Raw genomic sequence first — 12,520 nt, 5'->3', positions numbered from 1 at the left:
CATCAAGTATTTTATATTACTCATTAATATCTTCTTCTTTGAAGCCATTGTCTTTTTAATGGAGTAAAATTGTTGAGTACAGGATAAGAATGATTATTTGTTCATTTTTCAAGTGTGTCGGTATAAGTAAATTCGTATTGTATTTCCATGAGAATACCCAGGATTAGTATGTGTTTACAAACTGTCCAAAATATTTATGCAGAAACTGTAGCATAAACTATTTTCGATAAAACAATGCGTTTTGAGTATTCACCGTTCAAAGCTTGGAATATTTATGTGAAAACCTCGTTTTTAAAAGTCTATTTTTACGAATAAATAAATAATATGCTATGTAAAAAAGCATCAAAAAATATAATCACACAAGGAAACAAGTTTGAATAGATTAAAACTAGTTGAAGGCCATCATCATCATCAAAATCCTAAGATTAGTTTTAGGCAGCTCTCTGCTCAGTTCTTCAATCGGTTAATCTTTTAACATCTACTTGATTCTTCTGCTTTATATCCTTCATCATATTCTCAATGAATCCCATCTGTGACCTATTCCAGTCGTTCTACCCTTTCACCGGACCTACAACATTTTCATTTTCCATTTTTTCTCATTTCTTACACCCAATGTTTAAAAAGAATTCTCTCCTACTCTTCCAAGAACTTCCGTATTACCACACGATTATCACCATTTGATCTTCTGCTTTCTCCTATAATACCACATCTCGAAATGTTCTCACTTCAATGCCTCCCCCGCTGTCATCGACCATACCTCACTGCCATGAAGAGTCCTACTATATTTATTTCTGGATTTAACGCTTGTATTTTCACCTGTATGGGAAGTCCTCTTTTTGAGGAATACCCTCTTCGCTTGGGGTATCCTGCTATTTCTTTATTGCTTCGACCATCGCTGCGGCCACTCGGCTACCCAAACAGCAGAACTTGTTCACCTTCTTGAAATGCTAATTGATGATGAGCCTCCTTCAATCTTATACTTGCCACTCTTTCTTCACAGTTCTCTACAGTTTTTGAATTTTAGGTGGTACTTCATTATCAATAGATTACGGTAGTTGTAAATATATTCCTCGGAGTAGCTTTTGAAGTCTTTCGCCTGGCTGATAAATCTCTGCTTCACTAACAATTTGAAATATTCTCTTGCCTCCTGGAATTTTCCGTGTGCATCTTCCTCAGTTATGATTTTTAAATAAAGTGTTAGCAAACACCAGGTTGTATTCGGAGCAGAATTCCAGAAATATTTTTCCTCTTTCAATCCATTTGCTTACTCAGTATTTTCCTATAATTCTCCCGTCTTGATCTTCTCCGACGACAGCTTTCCAATATGTTAAAATATGAAGATTCTTTTCCCTTATTACATTTTTTATTACTTTAACAATATTCTCGTAAACGTCTCTACCTCTTTATTTTCATAGTTTGTCGTTGTTATATACACCTTAATCTTAACCATGATTATCCGTTCAGTAGCAGAAAAATTTCCACGCGCTTTCCGTCGTCCTAATAAGCATTCTCCCCACCCAATTATCGATCCTCTTGTGTATCATTCTGCAGCTTCCACTCCTAATTCTTCTACTTTAAGTCACTTCTTTTCACTGCTTCCTAAAGCGTCGAGGTCATTCTTCTCATTTCCATCTTCAAATCCTCTAGCTTACAAAGCAATGTCAATTTACATGTTTTTGTCAAATTTTACCGATGTACTTTCTCTAGTAGTCCCCGCCCAGATATCCAAATGGGAGACTAGTTTCCCTCGGTTATATTTTAATAGATAGAAGAGACAAGTTGAAGGTAGTCGAGAAAATTTTGTGGATAATTTATTACCGAGCACCATGCAATGGAGCCAATTTCATACAAATTGGGCTAATGTTGGCGCATTATACTAAATTATTTTTTTTATCTATCCAATAATTTTTAGCTACAATGACGTTAGTGTAAAATAAAATCGCGTATGATGCAAATTTTAAAATTTTTGTTTGCTAAAAAACTGGAGAGGTCAAGCGTGAATTAAATTTTTATTGACAAATGTTTCTCGGGTTTGCATCCAGGTTAAAGCTTTTATGTAAGCCGACGTTTCGGAAGACGACTTGTCTTCCATCCTCAAGGCTGTGTTACTTGAATGAAGTTCAATTTCACACTGAACAGGATCGACCGTTTACGGAGACAACAATACGGCTCAGGTGTCGTCCGATTGGCTGTAGGTCTTTTGAAATTCTTCACGTTTAACCCTTATGTTTTTCATACAGCTGAATACAGGTCTCCATGTAGTGCTTAGATGAAAGCCGGTGTCCCGATTGAAATTTTTGGGATTGAGGCGGATCTCTATTGCTTCCTTAACTACGCGGTCCCAGTAACGTTGAGCATGGCAAAGGATTTTGGTGTCGTCCCATTTAATAGCATGGTCTTCATTAATGCTGTGTTCCGCCACGGCCGACTTTTCTGGTTGCGCTAATCTGAAAAATCTCCGGTGTTCTTTCAGCCTCGTCTCAATCGTTCGGCCTGTCTCCCCCACATACATTTTACCACATTCACAAGGTATTCCATAAACCCCTGGTGTCTTCAACCCAATCGGATCTTTCACCCTAACCAAGCGGTGCCTTAATTTAGGTGGTGGCAGATGGACAGTTTTGATATTATACCGTCGTAGAATGCGGTGGATCTTACCAGATATGGTTGACACATATGGGATTAAGGCTGTTGATAGCGGTTTTTCAGGCGGCTCATCCGGGCAACTCTTTTGTTTTATGTTGAGTCTGCTTAGGGCCTTAAAAATCTCTTGTTTTCCATAGCCATTCCGTAAAAATGCTTTCTTAAGGTGGTCTAACTCGGCTGAGATGCTTGTATTATCTGATATTAACTTGGCTCTATGGACCAAGGTAGATAATACAGCGGCCTTCTGCGATGGATGGTGGTGGCTCTGTCCGTTGAGATACAGGTCAGTATGCGTTGGCTTCCTATAAACGGAATGACCTAGGCTCCCATCTTCTTTCCTATGTATTAGGATGTCCAGGAAAGGAAGTCGCCCATTCTCTTCTACCTCCATGGTAAATGTGATACTCGGGTGTTGGTTGTTCATATGAGTCAAAAATTCGTGCAATGCAGCTGTGCCATGTGGCCAAACTAAAAAAGAATCGTCCACATATCTGAAAAAACATTTTGGACGGCAGGGAGCGGTATCGAGGGCTTTTCTCTCAAAATCTTCCATGAAGAAATTAGCGATAGCCGGTGATATTGGTGAACCCATTGCGACACCATCCATTTGCTCATAAAAAATATCCTCAAAAGAAAAATAGGAGGAAGTGAGCACATGATGAAAAAGTTTGACCGTCTTCTTATCGAATTTACTCTCTAGCAGACTCAAGGTGTCAACAAGAGGGACCCGCGTGAAGAGAGACACCACATCCAAACTAACCATCAAATCGGTAGGATCTAAACGAATATCCTTAAGAGTGTTCACAAATTCTAGTGAGTTTTTCACATGGTGTTCACTGAGACCCAAGAATGGTGTTAGGATACCCGTAAGATATTTGGCAACGTAATATGTGGGAGAGTTAATTGCGCTGACAATCGGCCTCAACGGTGTTCCTTCCTTATGAATCTTGGGCAACCCATAAAACCTAGGAGGCACTGGTGCTTGAGGTAGCAGTATCTTTGCTGTCTCTGGTGGCAAATTCATTTCTTTAATTAACTTTGAGGTCCTTCTGGCGATGATATCCGTAGGATCTCGGGGTATTCTCCTGTACGTACTGCCACTAAGTAATTCCAGAACCTTTTCACGGTAATCATCACTTTTCATAAGAACGGTAGCATTTCCCTTGTCCGCAGGAAGAACAACGATTGAAGTTTTTCTTCTCAAAGAATTCAGAGCATTCCTCTCATTCTTAGAAAAGTTGGCTTTGGGCAGAACTGCATTTTTAAGTACATGAGAGATATCACTTCTTACCTCCTCGGCTGCATCACTGGGAAGTTTCCGAATTGCTTCCTCTACCCCTCCAATTATATCTCCAAATGGAATATTTCTTGGAGCGGGGGCGAAATTTAGTCCCTTAGAAAGAACTGAAAATTAACATTTTTTCATCATGTGCTCACTTCCTCCTATTTTTCTTTTGAGGATATTTTTTATGAGCAAATGGATGGTGTCGCAATGGGTTCACCAATATCACCGGCTATCGCTAATTTCTTCATGGAAGATTTTGAGAGAAAAGCCCTCGATACCGCTCCCTGCCGTCCAAAATGTTTTTTCAGATATGTGGACGATTCTTTTTTAGTTTGGCCACATGGCACAGCTGCATTGCACGAATTTTTGACTCATATGAACAACCAACACCCGAGTATCACATTTACCATGGAGGTAGAAGAGAATGGGCGACTTCCTTTCCTGGACATCCTAATACATAGGAAAGAAGATGGGAGCCTAGGTCATTCCGTTTATAGGAAGCCAACGCATACTGACCTGTATCTCAACGGACAGAGCCACCACCATCCATCGCAGAAGGCCGCTGTATTATCTACCTTGGTCCATAGAGCCAAGTTAATATCAGATAATACAAGCATCTCAGCCGAGTTAGACCACCTTAAGAAAGCATTTTTACGGAATGGCTATGGAAAACAAGAGATTTTTAAGGCCCTAAGCAGACTCAACATAAAACAAAAGAGTTGCCCGGATGAGCCGCCTGAAAAACCGCTATCAACAGCCTTAATCCCATATGTGTCAACCATATCTGGTAAGATCCACCGCATTCTACGACGGTATAATATCAAAACTGTCCATCTGCCACCACCTAAATTAAGGCACCGCTTGGTTAGGGTGAAAGATCCGATTGGGTTGAAGACACCAGGGGTTTATGGAATACCTTGTGAATGTGGTAAAATGTATGTGGGGGAGACAGGCCGAACGATTGAGACGAGGCTGAAAGAACACCGGAGATTTTTCATATTAGCGCAACCAGAAAAGTCGGCCGTGGCGGAACACAGCATTAATGAAGACCATGCTATTAAATGGGACGACACCAAAATCCTTTGCCATGCTCAACGTTACTGGGACCGCGTAGTTAAGGAAGCAATAGAGATCCGCCTCAATCCCAAAAATTTCAATCGGGACACCGGCTTTCATCTAAGCACTACATGGAGACCTGTATTCAGCTGTATGAAAAACATAAGGGTTAAACGTGAAGAATTTCAAAAGACCTACAGCCAATCGGACGACACCTGAGCCGTATTGTTGTCTCCGTAAACGGTCGATCCTGTTCAGTGTGAAATTGAACTTCATTCAAGTAACACAGCCTTGAGGATGGAAGACAAGTCGTCTTCCGAAACGTCGGCTTACATAAAAGCTTTAACCTGGATGCAAACCCGAGAAACATTTGTCAGAAGTATTCACCAGGAAAAACTTAAATCGTTTAAATTTTTATTGATTATTTATGATGATTATTTATGAAAAAACGATTAAAATGTTTTATTTACGATTTATTTACTGCGACCGTGTTTTCTGGAGCCTAAAAGGTATAAGGAAGATGTCAAGTATGTGGATGAAAGGCAACATCAATCAATTCCTTTTCCAACATTTTTCTCGATAATATTCCCTTTCTCGGTTTTAGGTGTTAAAACATTCCGCTGCTCATTTTGACGCTCTGTTCTTAGTTGACAGTGATGAATGCTATTTGTTGGTATAATTGGATACCGGTAGGCGTTCTTTGACATGGTCCGTCAGTTAAGTTGCTACTAGGCCTTTAAAATCCGGGAGAGCGTGTCACCTATACGATAAATAGGATTAGAGAAGAGAGCAAGACAGATAAAATCTATTGGTTATGCGGGAAGCCAACTCGAGATTGATAAGGAATGGGAGAATTGAGGACGCTTTTCTTCCAATGTGAGAGTCGACCAAAATAGGGGAAGAGAAAGAGTAGGGACTGGTGAGATTAAGAGCCAGAATTATAAAAGAAACCTACGCCTTCGGCCCACTTTGTGACATGTTCATCCAGCGACTACATTTTTATAAAAGCACTCGGTTAAAGACGCTATTAATATTTTTGTTTTCGTTGATTAGTGTCTTAGAATTTAGGTCTTTAAGAATGAAGAGCAAAATGTTTTACCAACGTTTTGATATATTTTTGTACCTTAATCAGAGCTCTTTTTATACAATGGATATGATATCTTATCATAACTGATTTATCATATTAATTGCAAACAAGCCCTGATGAAGGTATAAAAATATGCCGAAACGTTGGCCAAATTTTTGCATTTAATTCTTAAAGACATCCACTCCAAGACACATACAACATTTAACAATGAGGTCAAGAGAAAAAACTCAATTATTATCATTTTTATCTGTTTTATTAAAATTTCTTCAGTTTTCACTGAGTTTTTTATGTAAAGATTATGAGTTTCCACCAAAGTAACTCTTCATAGTTCTGTTGAATTGAGAGATTTTCTCCTGATGTGGCAAATTGAAATTATTTTGGCATTTTTCACCAAAGTAACTCTTTTTAGTTCTGTTGAATTGAGAGATTTTCTCTTGATGTGGCAAGTTGAAATTATTTTGGCATTTTCCAGTTTGATGCTTGGATAAAGGTTGGGTATTGTAAAAACATTTTGTAATGATACTGGTAGTAGAGATAACAATAGACGCTATAAAAACCTGTTCCATATTCCATATTATTTTTATTTCTATTGTCAACTCTTGTTACATATTTATTTGACTACTGTCTTTTCAATATTTTGTGAGAGTGGTGCTTCAAAAATAATATTATTTTTTTTAAATGAAATTTAATTAAGTTTGCACAGAGTTTTATCTGAAGGCAACGGGTTCTCATAAAAGTATCTCTTTACTGTAGTCTTCAGTTGAGAAATTTTATCTTAATGTGGCAAGTTGAGATTATTATGGCCTTGTCCAATTTGATAGATGTATTTGGATTAAGATTGAGTATTGTAAAATTATATTGTATTTGATTAAATTTTTTTATTTACTATTCTTATCTGTATCCGGTATTTTATTTCCGGTCAAACAATAATAACAAATTCGTATCTTCTAACTATCAGTTCGTCCATTTATTTGTGTTTCATCTGATGCATGAAAGAAATTAGCTACTTTCAGCGTGACAATATGATAAAAGAAACAATAATTCATGGATAATAGTTTTTAAAATGTCATTTTATGCCTCTACCCTTAATGTCAAGGATGTATCTATTGTTGTATAGCCCTGACGATGCAGATATGAGGGCGTGATAAACAGAATATAGGGAAAATATTTGTTGTGATACTTTCATCATATAACCTAACACGGAAATATTGACACATTGAGATTCCAACAATTGTTTCACCACTAAAATATTGGTTACAAGCGTCAGATACACGGTTGATGGATTGTTAGTTTGATGTAATGCTGCTCAATATAAATTAGTTTTTAGAGAAGTAGATGGGTACAATCCTTCAGTTTTATTTTTTATTAGCATAATTACGATCAAAGACTGATCAATTATAAATGTTCATATATTTATATTGGAGCCTACGATTGATATAAAATGTGCAAATGGGCAAAGATGAAGATAATAGTTTAATTTTTAAATAATTTCCATATTTCAATAATGAAACATTAGTTTTGGCATTTGGACCTTCCTGAATGTTGTCACCAATAAATAGGTGTTGTAATATACTTCTTCATACCGAATAAAGAGCCATTTGTTCGAGTTTTTAAACTGTGGAAAATTTGGCGGGACACTGAAAGTGCAGTCTTATGTCTACAGTAGGGAAGAGTTTTATTTCGCTATTGTTAAAGGTGAATCGTCTGTTTTTTCCTTGATATGGTATTGTATTCTTTTCCATAACTGAAAGACCTATTAATAAAGTCACTCGATTAGTGTCCCTACCCGATTAGTGTTACACCCTCTTTATTTAACCTTGCTAATGTCTTTGAGTTGCGAAAATCTAGGCTAGGAAAATAAAGTTGCTGTGAGAATTAACGACATTGTCATAATTGTAGAATTTTTTTCTTAAGTAATGGTCATCAGTTACTAGTGAAGATGTTAATCGGCTTATAATAAGGCCAAATATGTTAAATATGAGCTTTATCATGACCGGGAATATAGCTGCTCAGTACCTTCGAGCTAAAGAAGTAAGATGGCGGGCGAAACGGTCGCCAACTCAAACTGTTTGCTGTGGAAGGCCAAGAATATGCAGAATTAGCATCTATAACTAATTGCGGTACGGTAAAAAGTGACTATTTTTGCTCTAAAATTACGTAAACATCTGTGTGTTGGCCGCAAAAGCTATTAATTAGAGTAAAGTCAACTTTTTGCGGATATACATCGTGGAGCAACATATCGAATAATAAACAAATATATGGCACTGTCCACTAATTTCATTTTGACAGCTTTCAATACGCGTTTCAATTACCTACTGCAAAATCATCATCATGTACAAACAAAATCCTCTTTCGGACAAATACACATAAATCTTCAAAATAAGAAGGGGGGAAGGATAAGAAGGAAGATCTTTAATCATGCTGAATTCGTCCTTGTGTTTAAACCCGAAGTTTAGTTTTACTCTGTTAATTATACCTCAATAATGGCTCTAAGCTGCTGAAACTAATACCGGTAAAATAAAGGTCCTATAGAAATTTACAAATTGTCCCCAGTTATAATGCTAAGATCTTTATTTCAGTTGTTAAACTGCGAACGCAAATATACCGGGTTCAAGTGAATGATTCATATAGTAGGGGAACTGCTGCTTACCTGATCTGGTCCCATCCATTTTGGCGTACGCGGGGGTGGCGTCCACGACGACCGTCAGCACGACCAGGAGCAGGGCAAGTCCTCGAAGGGCGATGAGGTGTGGTCGGTGGCCGCGGAGGTCGCTGCTGGGGGCTGCTCTCGGCGGTCGGCAGCGGCGGGAAGACAGCCTGCTCATGGCATCGCGTCCGCCGAGGCGCGTGGGCTGCTTGCTGCGTCTTCTGCCCGTCTTGGCGCACTAACGCCACTGCCACCGTCTGGGTGCCGCCAAACACACATCAGCAACCGTCCTGGCGGAGCCGTAAGCACCATAGGCCTTCCATCGTCCTTAAGATTTACCAAAAGTGTCCAAAACCAAGTGTCTTAGCTCCTTCAACGGTGATTAACCTTCACTTGATGAGACTTAGTCCCTTCGTGCACGAATTAGCCAAAAAAGATTTGTTTAATTAAAGAATAACTTATGTTTCGGCGTTAATGTGGTATCGTCTGGGCGAAAATAGCCCGTTGGATTGGGAATATATGTCCTTGTCTACAGTATTCCCTCACTAAACTTCTTGTAACAGCACTTTTAAGGATTAACTTAAGATTATCTGTAGAACCGAGAAAAATAAGGCAAAGCCAATGTCAATCTCCTAATCTTACCGAAAATATTGGTCTTATTACCTTCTTGGACCAAATTTTGACTTAACTTTCTTAAGAAATGATCTTATACAGATTCTATGAGGAAAAACACACTTTCATTATGCGCTTTTTGGATCAAAAGTAACGCTTCTTGATGAAAAATACACATTCCACTGAGTCTCTGATTTTTTAAAATGTATCTCTTCTGTGATGCTCTCTTTCTTTGAGACTAACTAAAGAATCCGCTTGCGGTCTGATGAGAACTCAATATGTCTCTGAGCGGTTGCCTCCACTGTCTTCCCTCGTTACGATCCAATTTATTGATCCTCGATCCCTTCACACCTAATGCCTCGCGGTTGTCGAAGCGCAAGTGATCAAGTTCCTCGAACACCCGGCCCGCGACCTCTCCGCCTGTGATTTCCTCCTCCTCAGCGCTGATGTGGTCGTCTCTTGTCCACTAATGGACGTGTTTCCCAGTACTAGTTGCGGTGGACACGACGACTCTCTTCCTTTTCAAAGGAGTCAAGCTGTCTTTTTTGAGCCTTACGAGATTCATTTGTGTCGTAGACCTCATTTAAACAGCTTTATAACTGTACATCGTCGAAACAAGCCTCTCCTACTTCTTGTAATTGTGTCTTACAGCCTATTTGGCGTAAAAACTGCCTTTGATGCTTCGTTGATATGAAACACTAATAATATAATTGATAAAAAATATTGAATCATAAATGATTGATCAAAATAGGTTGAAAATGTTCACAATAGAATGAAAATAGCAAGAAATCCCTAAGTGCTTATTGAAAATGACTGTCCCACAAGACGTAAGAGCGAGAAAAATTTGGCCTTTTTTTCCTTTGCTCTGTTTTTTGTGCCTATCGATAAGTGCGTGTACCCCAATAAGGTAACAGTTGTAGGATAATAATAAAATCAGATTTATAGCACTAAATCAATGGATATGACATTTGATTGCTTGGTACTTAAAATTGACATCTAGGTTCACCTTTTTTTAGCTTGTTTTTAGCTCCAAGTAATTTGATAAATAAACATTTGAACTAATTTAATAACAAAATGAATCTCAAATCTTCAAAATATCACTGAAATATCGAAAAATAACAATTTTATGACAAGGGTTTTGGTTCCTACCTCACTCTAAAAGGTATGATGGAGATGAATTCCTTTCTCGCGCCACTGAATGAGATATTTCTTAGACTGCCCAGGAAATCTTCACTTTTGAAATTAATCTATTTAAAAATGTACCGCTGCGCTTGCAATTTCTCTCGAACACTGACTCACCGATGTGTATACTTGAAGGCTTCCCTCTCTTGAGCTTGCCGAAGGTTGCCTCTTCATCCGAAAAACGGTTGCGTCTTGGCTTTGCTGGCCGCTGGTTAAACTGTACCTCCCGAACTCGAGCGTTGAAGTCACCAATCGCTGATCGTTGAAGTTTCTGAGCGTCAAGCGTTGAAATCTCCTGCCGCGGTGAAGAGGAGTCCACGCCGCTGGGAGCTGTTTGCGGCCCCGGCAACTCTCTCGGCCTCCGAGTCAAGCGCGAATGGCGAGGAGTCCTCGGCGGAAGGCCGCGGCAAAGAGGGGAAGAAGGCCGGGAAAGAGACGGACGCGGAGGAGAGAGGGCGATATGTTTGGGAGATGAGTAGCCGGGAGGCCTGGTAGCGTGTTTATCACCTTTGGCACGTTGGGGAGGTAAGGTCTCGGGGGAAGAAGGTTGGCATCAGAAAGTCGAAAAACCGGCGAGCTAGGAATTGAGGCAAGTGCCTCGAGAAATTCAGTCGAGGTGTCCGATTTAACATATTTCGCAGCGTTTGTTGTTATTTTTTTAGAAAGCTTTGCCATTAACGGGCATAGGAAGAGTTAATTAGCTCTAGGCTTTCATTCAGGACTTTTCTAGGCTAGCTATTCTTATCGGATGGATATCTTGGAGGAATGGCCTATTTATGTTATGATTTACCTTGAAAATACGCTTAAGTTTTGACATGCTACTATACGATGTCTTCAAAATTGTGACGGCTACAGTCGAGTTTTCAGGATATTGATTATTTTTTGCATATTTTATTAAATTTAGCAAAATATTTAGTGTTTATATCAATATCTCTTTCATTTTGTGGTCTTGAAAAAAAAGTACTAGAAAGCCAAATAAATGAATTTGAAAGTCTCAGCTCTCACGCCTTTTTCGAAATATCGTAGATCTCCAAGGGACTCCCACGACATACTTGTATGATTTCCGTGATGAATCAAGAACTTAATTCCTTATGCTTATCGCTTTTAGGTTAAGGAATTGTTAAAATATATCACCAGCTTTTTGTAACCCAAAGGAAATTACTTTATGAATCCTTGATCCTACTGTAATATGAAACAATGCGTCATCAGTGCTCATGTCGTATGTTATCTTCTTTCGTGGAAATGATAACTTAATGAAGCTCCTATTTATTGGTGGCGTTCTCGATTTATCGTTCCAATAAGGTAAAAATAATTTTTGGGTGAGGAAGAGTGAATAAGCTTTACGAAGAAGACGCGCCTAATTACTTGATGAATCAACGAGAAAATCAATTATATCGGATTTTTGTGCTGGATAATATTTTTTCGCAGAAATTTTCGTTAAAATATTCCCGTAAAACCTATATTCCTGTAGTACGTGGTAACGGTTTTTCAGTCTTGAGTTTACAGCCTCATCACAATAATTTCATGCATTCACTCTGGTCGTAGGATTCAATGATTCGCCATCACTATTCTTCCTAATTCAAGAACTAATTTTTAATGCTACCAGTGTCTTGAATTTAGGACCAAAATGTTACACGGAACAAATTTGCGGCCTGAATACAAAGTGAGAGATAGCTGCGGATTTATATGGGTGTCTAGTCTAGTTTCGTATTTATATGGGTGAAGAATGTTGCGGAATGCAAACGCTAGTTATTTTTATTTACAATATACACAGCCTTGATACATCATAATACAGCCTTGATACTTTTTGCAGGAGAATTCCCTGTCCTCAGATGGAAAATTTTGCGGGGAATAAATGGAGCCTAAATTAAAATTCAACTGCTCAAAATATTTCATTCATGTTAATCGTGAGCATATTATAAATTATATACGCTACGGTAGCTTGGGTCCCTTTCATACCCCTTGAGAAAAAACTGGTATTTTCATTTTATAAAATACATCTTAT

The 12,520-nt window shown here is 38.6% G+C and overlaps 1 protein-coding gene across 1 annotated transcript in view; it reads right to left on the bottom strand.

The window, feature by feature from the left end:
- LOC124169179 (serine proteinase stubble-like) overlaps positions 1-10,880 on the bottom strand; it is a 61,962-nt gene extending 51,082 nt beyond the window's left edge. The window contains exon 1 of the mRNA XM_046547692.1: positions 8,725-10,880. Within this exon, the coding sequence (XP_046403648.1) occupies positions 8,725-8,899 (175 nt within the window). The 5' untranslated portion in view covers positions 8,900-10,880. The remainder of the gene's footprint in view (positions 1-8,724) is intronic.
- Positions 10,881-12,520: the final 1,640 nt, after the last annotated feature.

This window comes from Ischnura elegans, chromosome 12, assembly GCF_921293095.1.
Source record: "Ischnura elegans chromosome 12, ioIscEleg1.1, whole genome shotgun sequence".
In the NCBI taxonomy this organism is placed as follows: Eukaryota; Metazoa; Arthropoda; class Insecta; order Odonata; family Coenagrionidae; genus Ischnura; species Ischnura elegans.
This window is presented reverse-complemented; position numbering and strand designations above follow the sequence as displayed.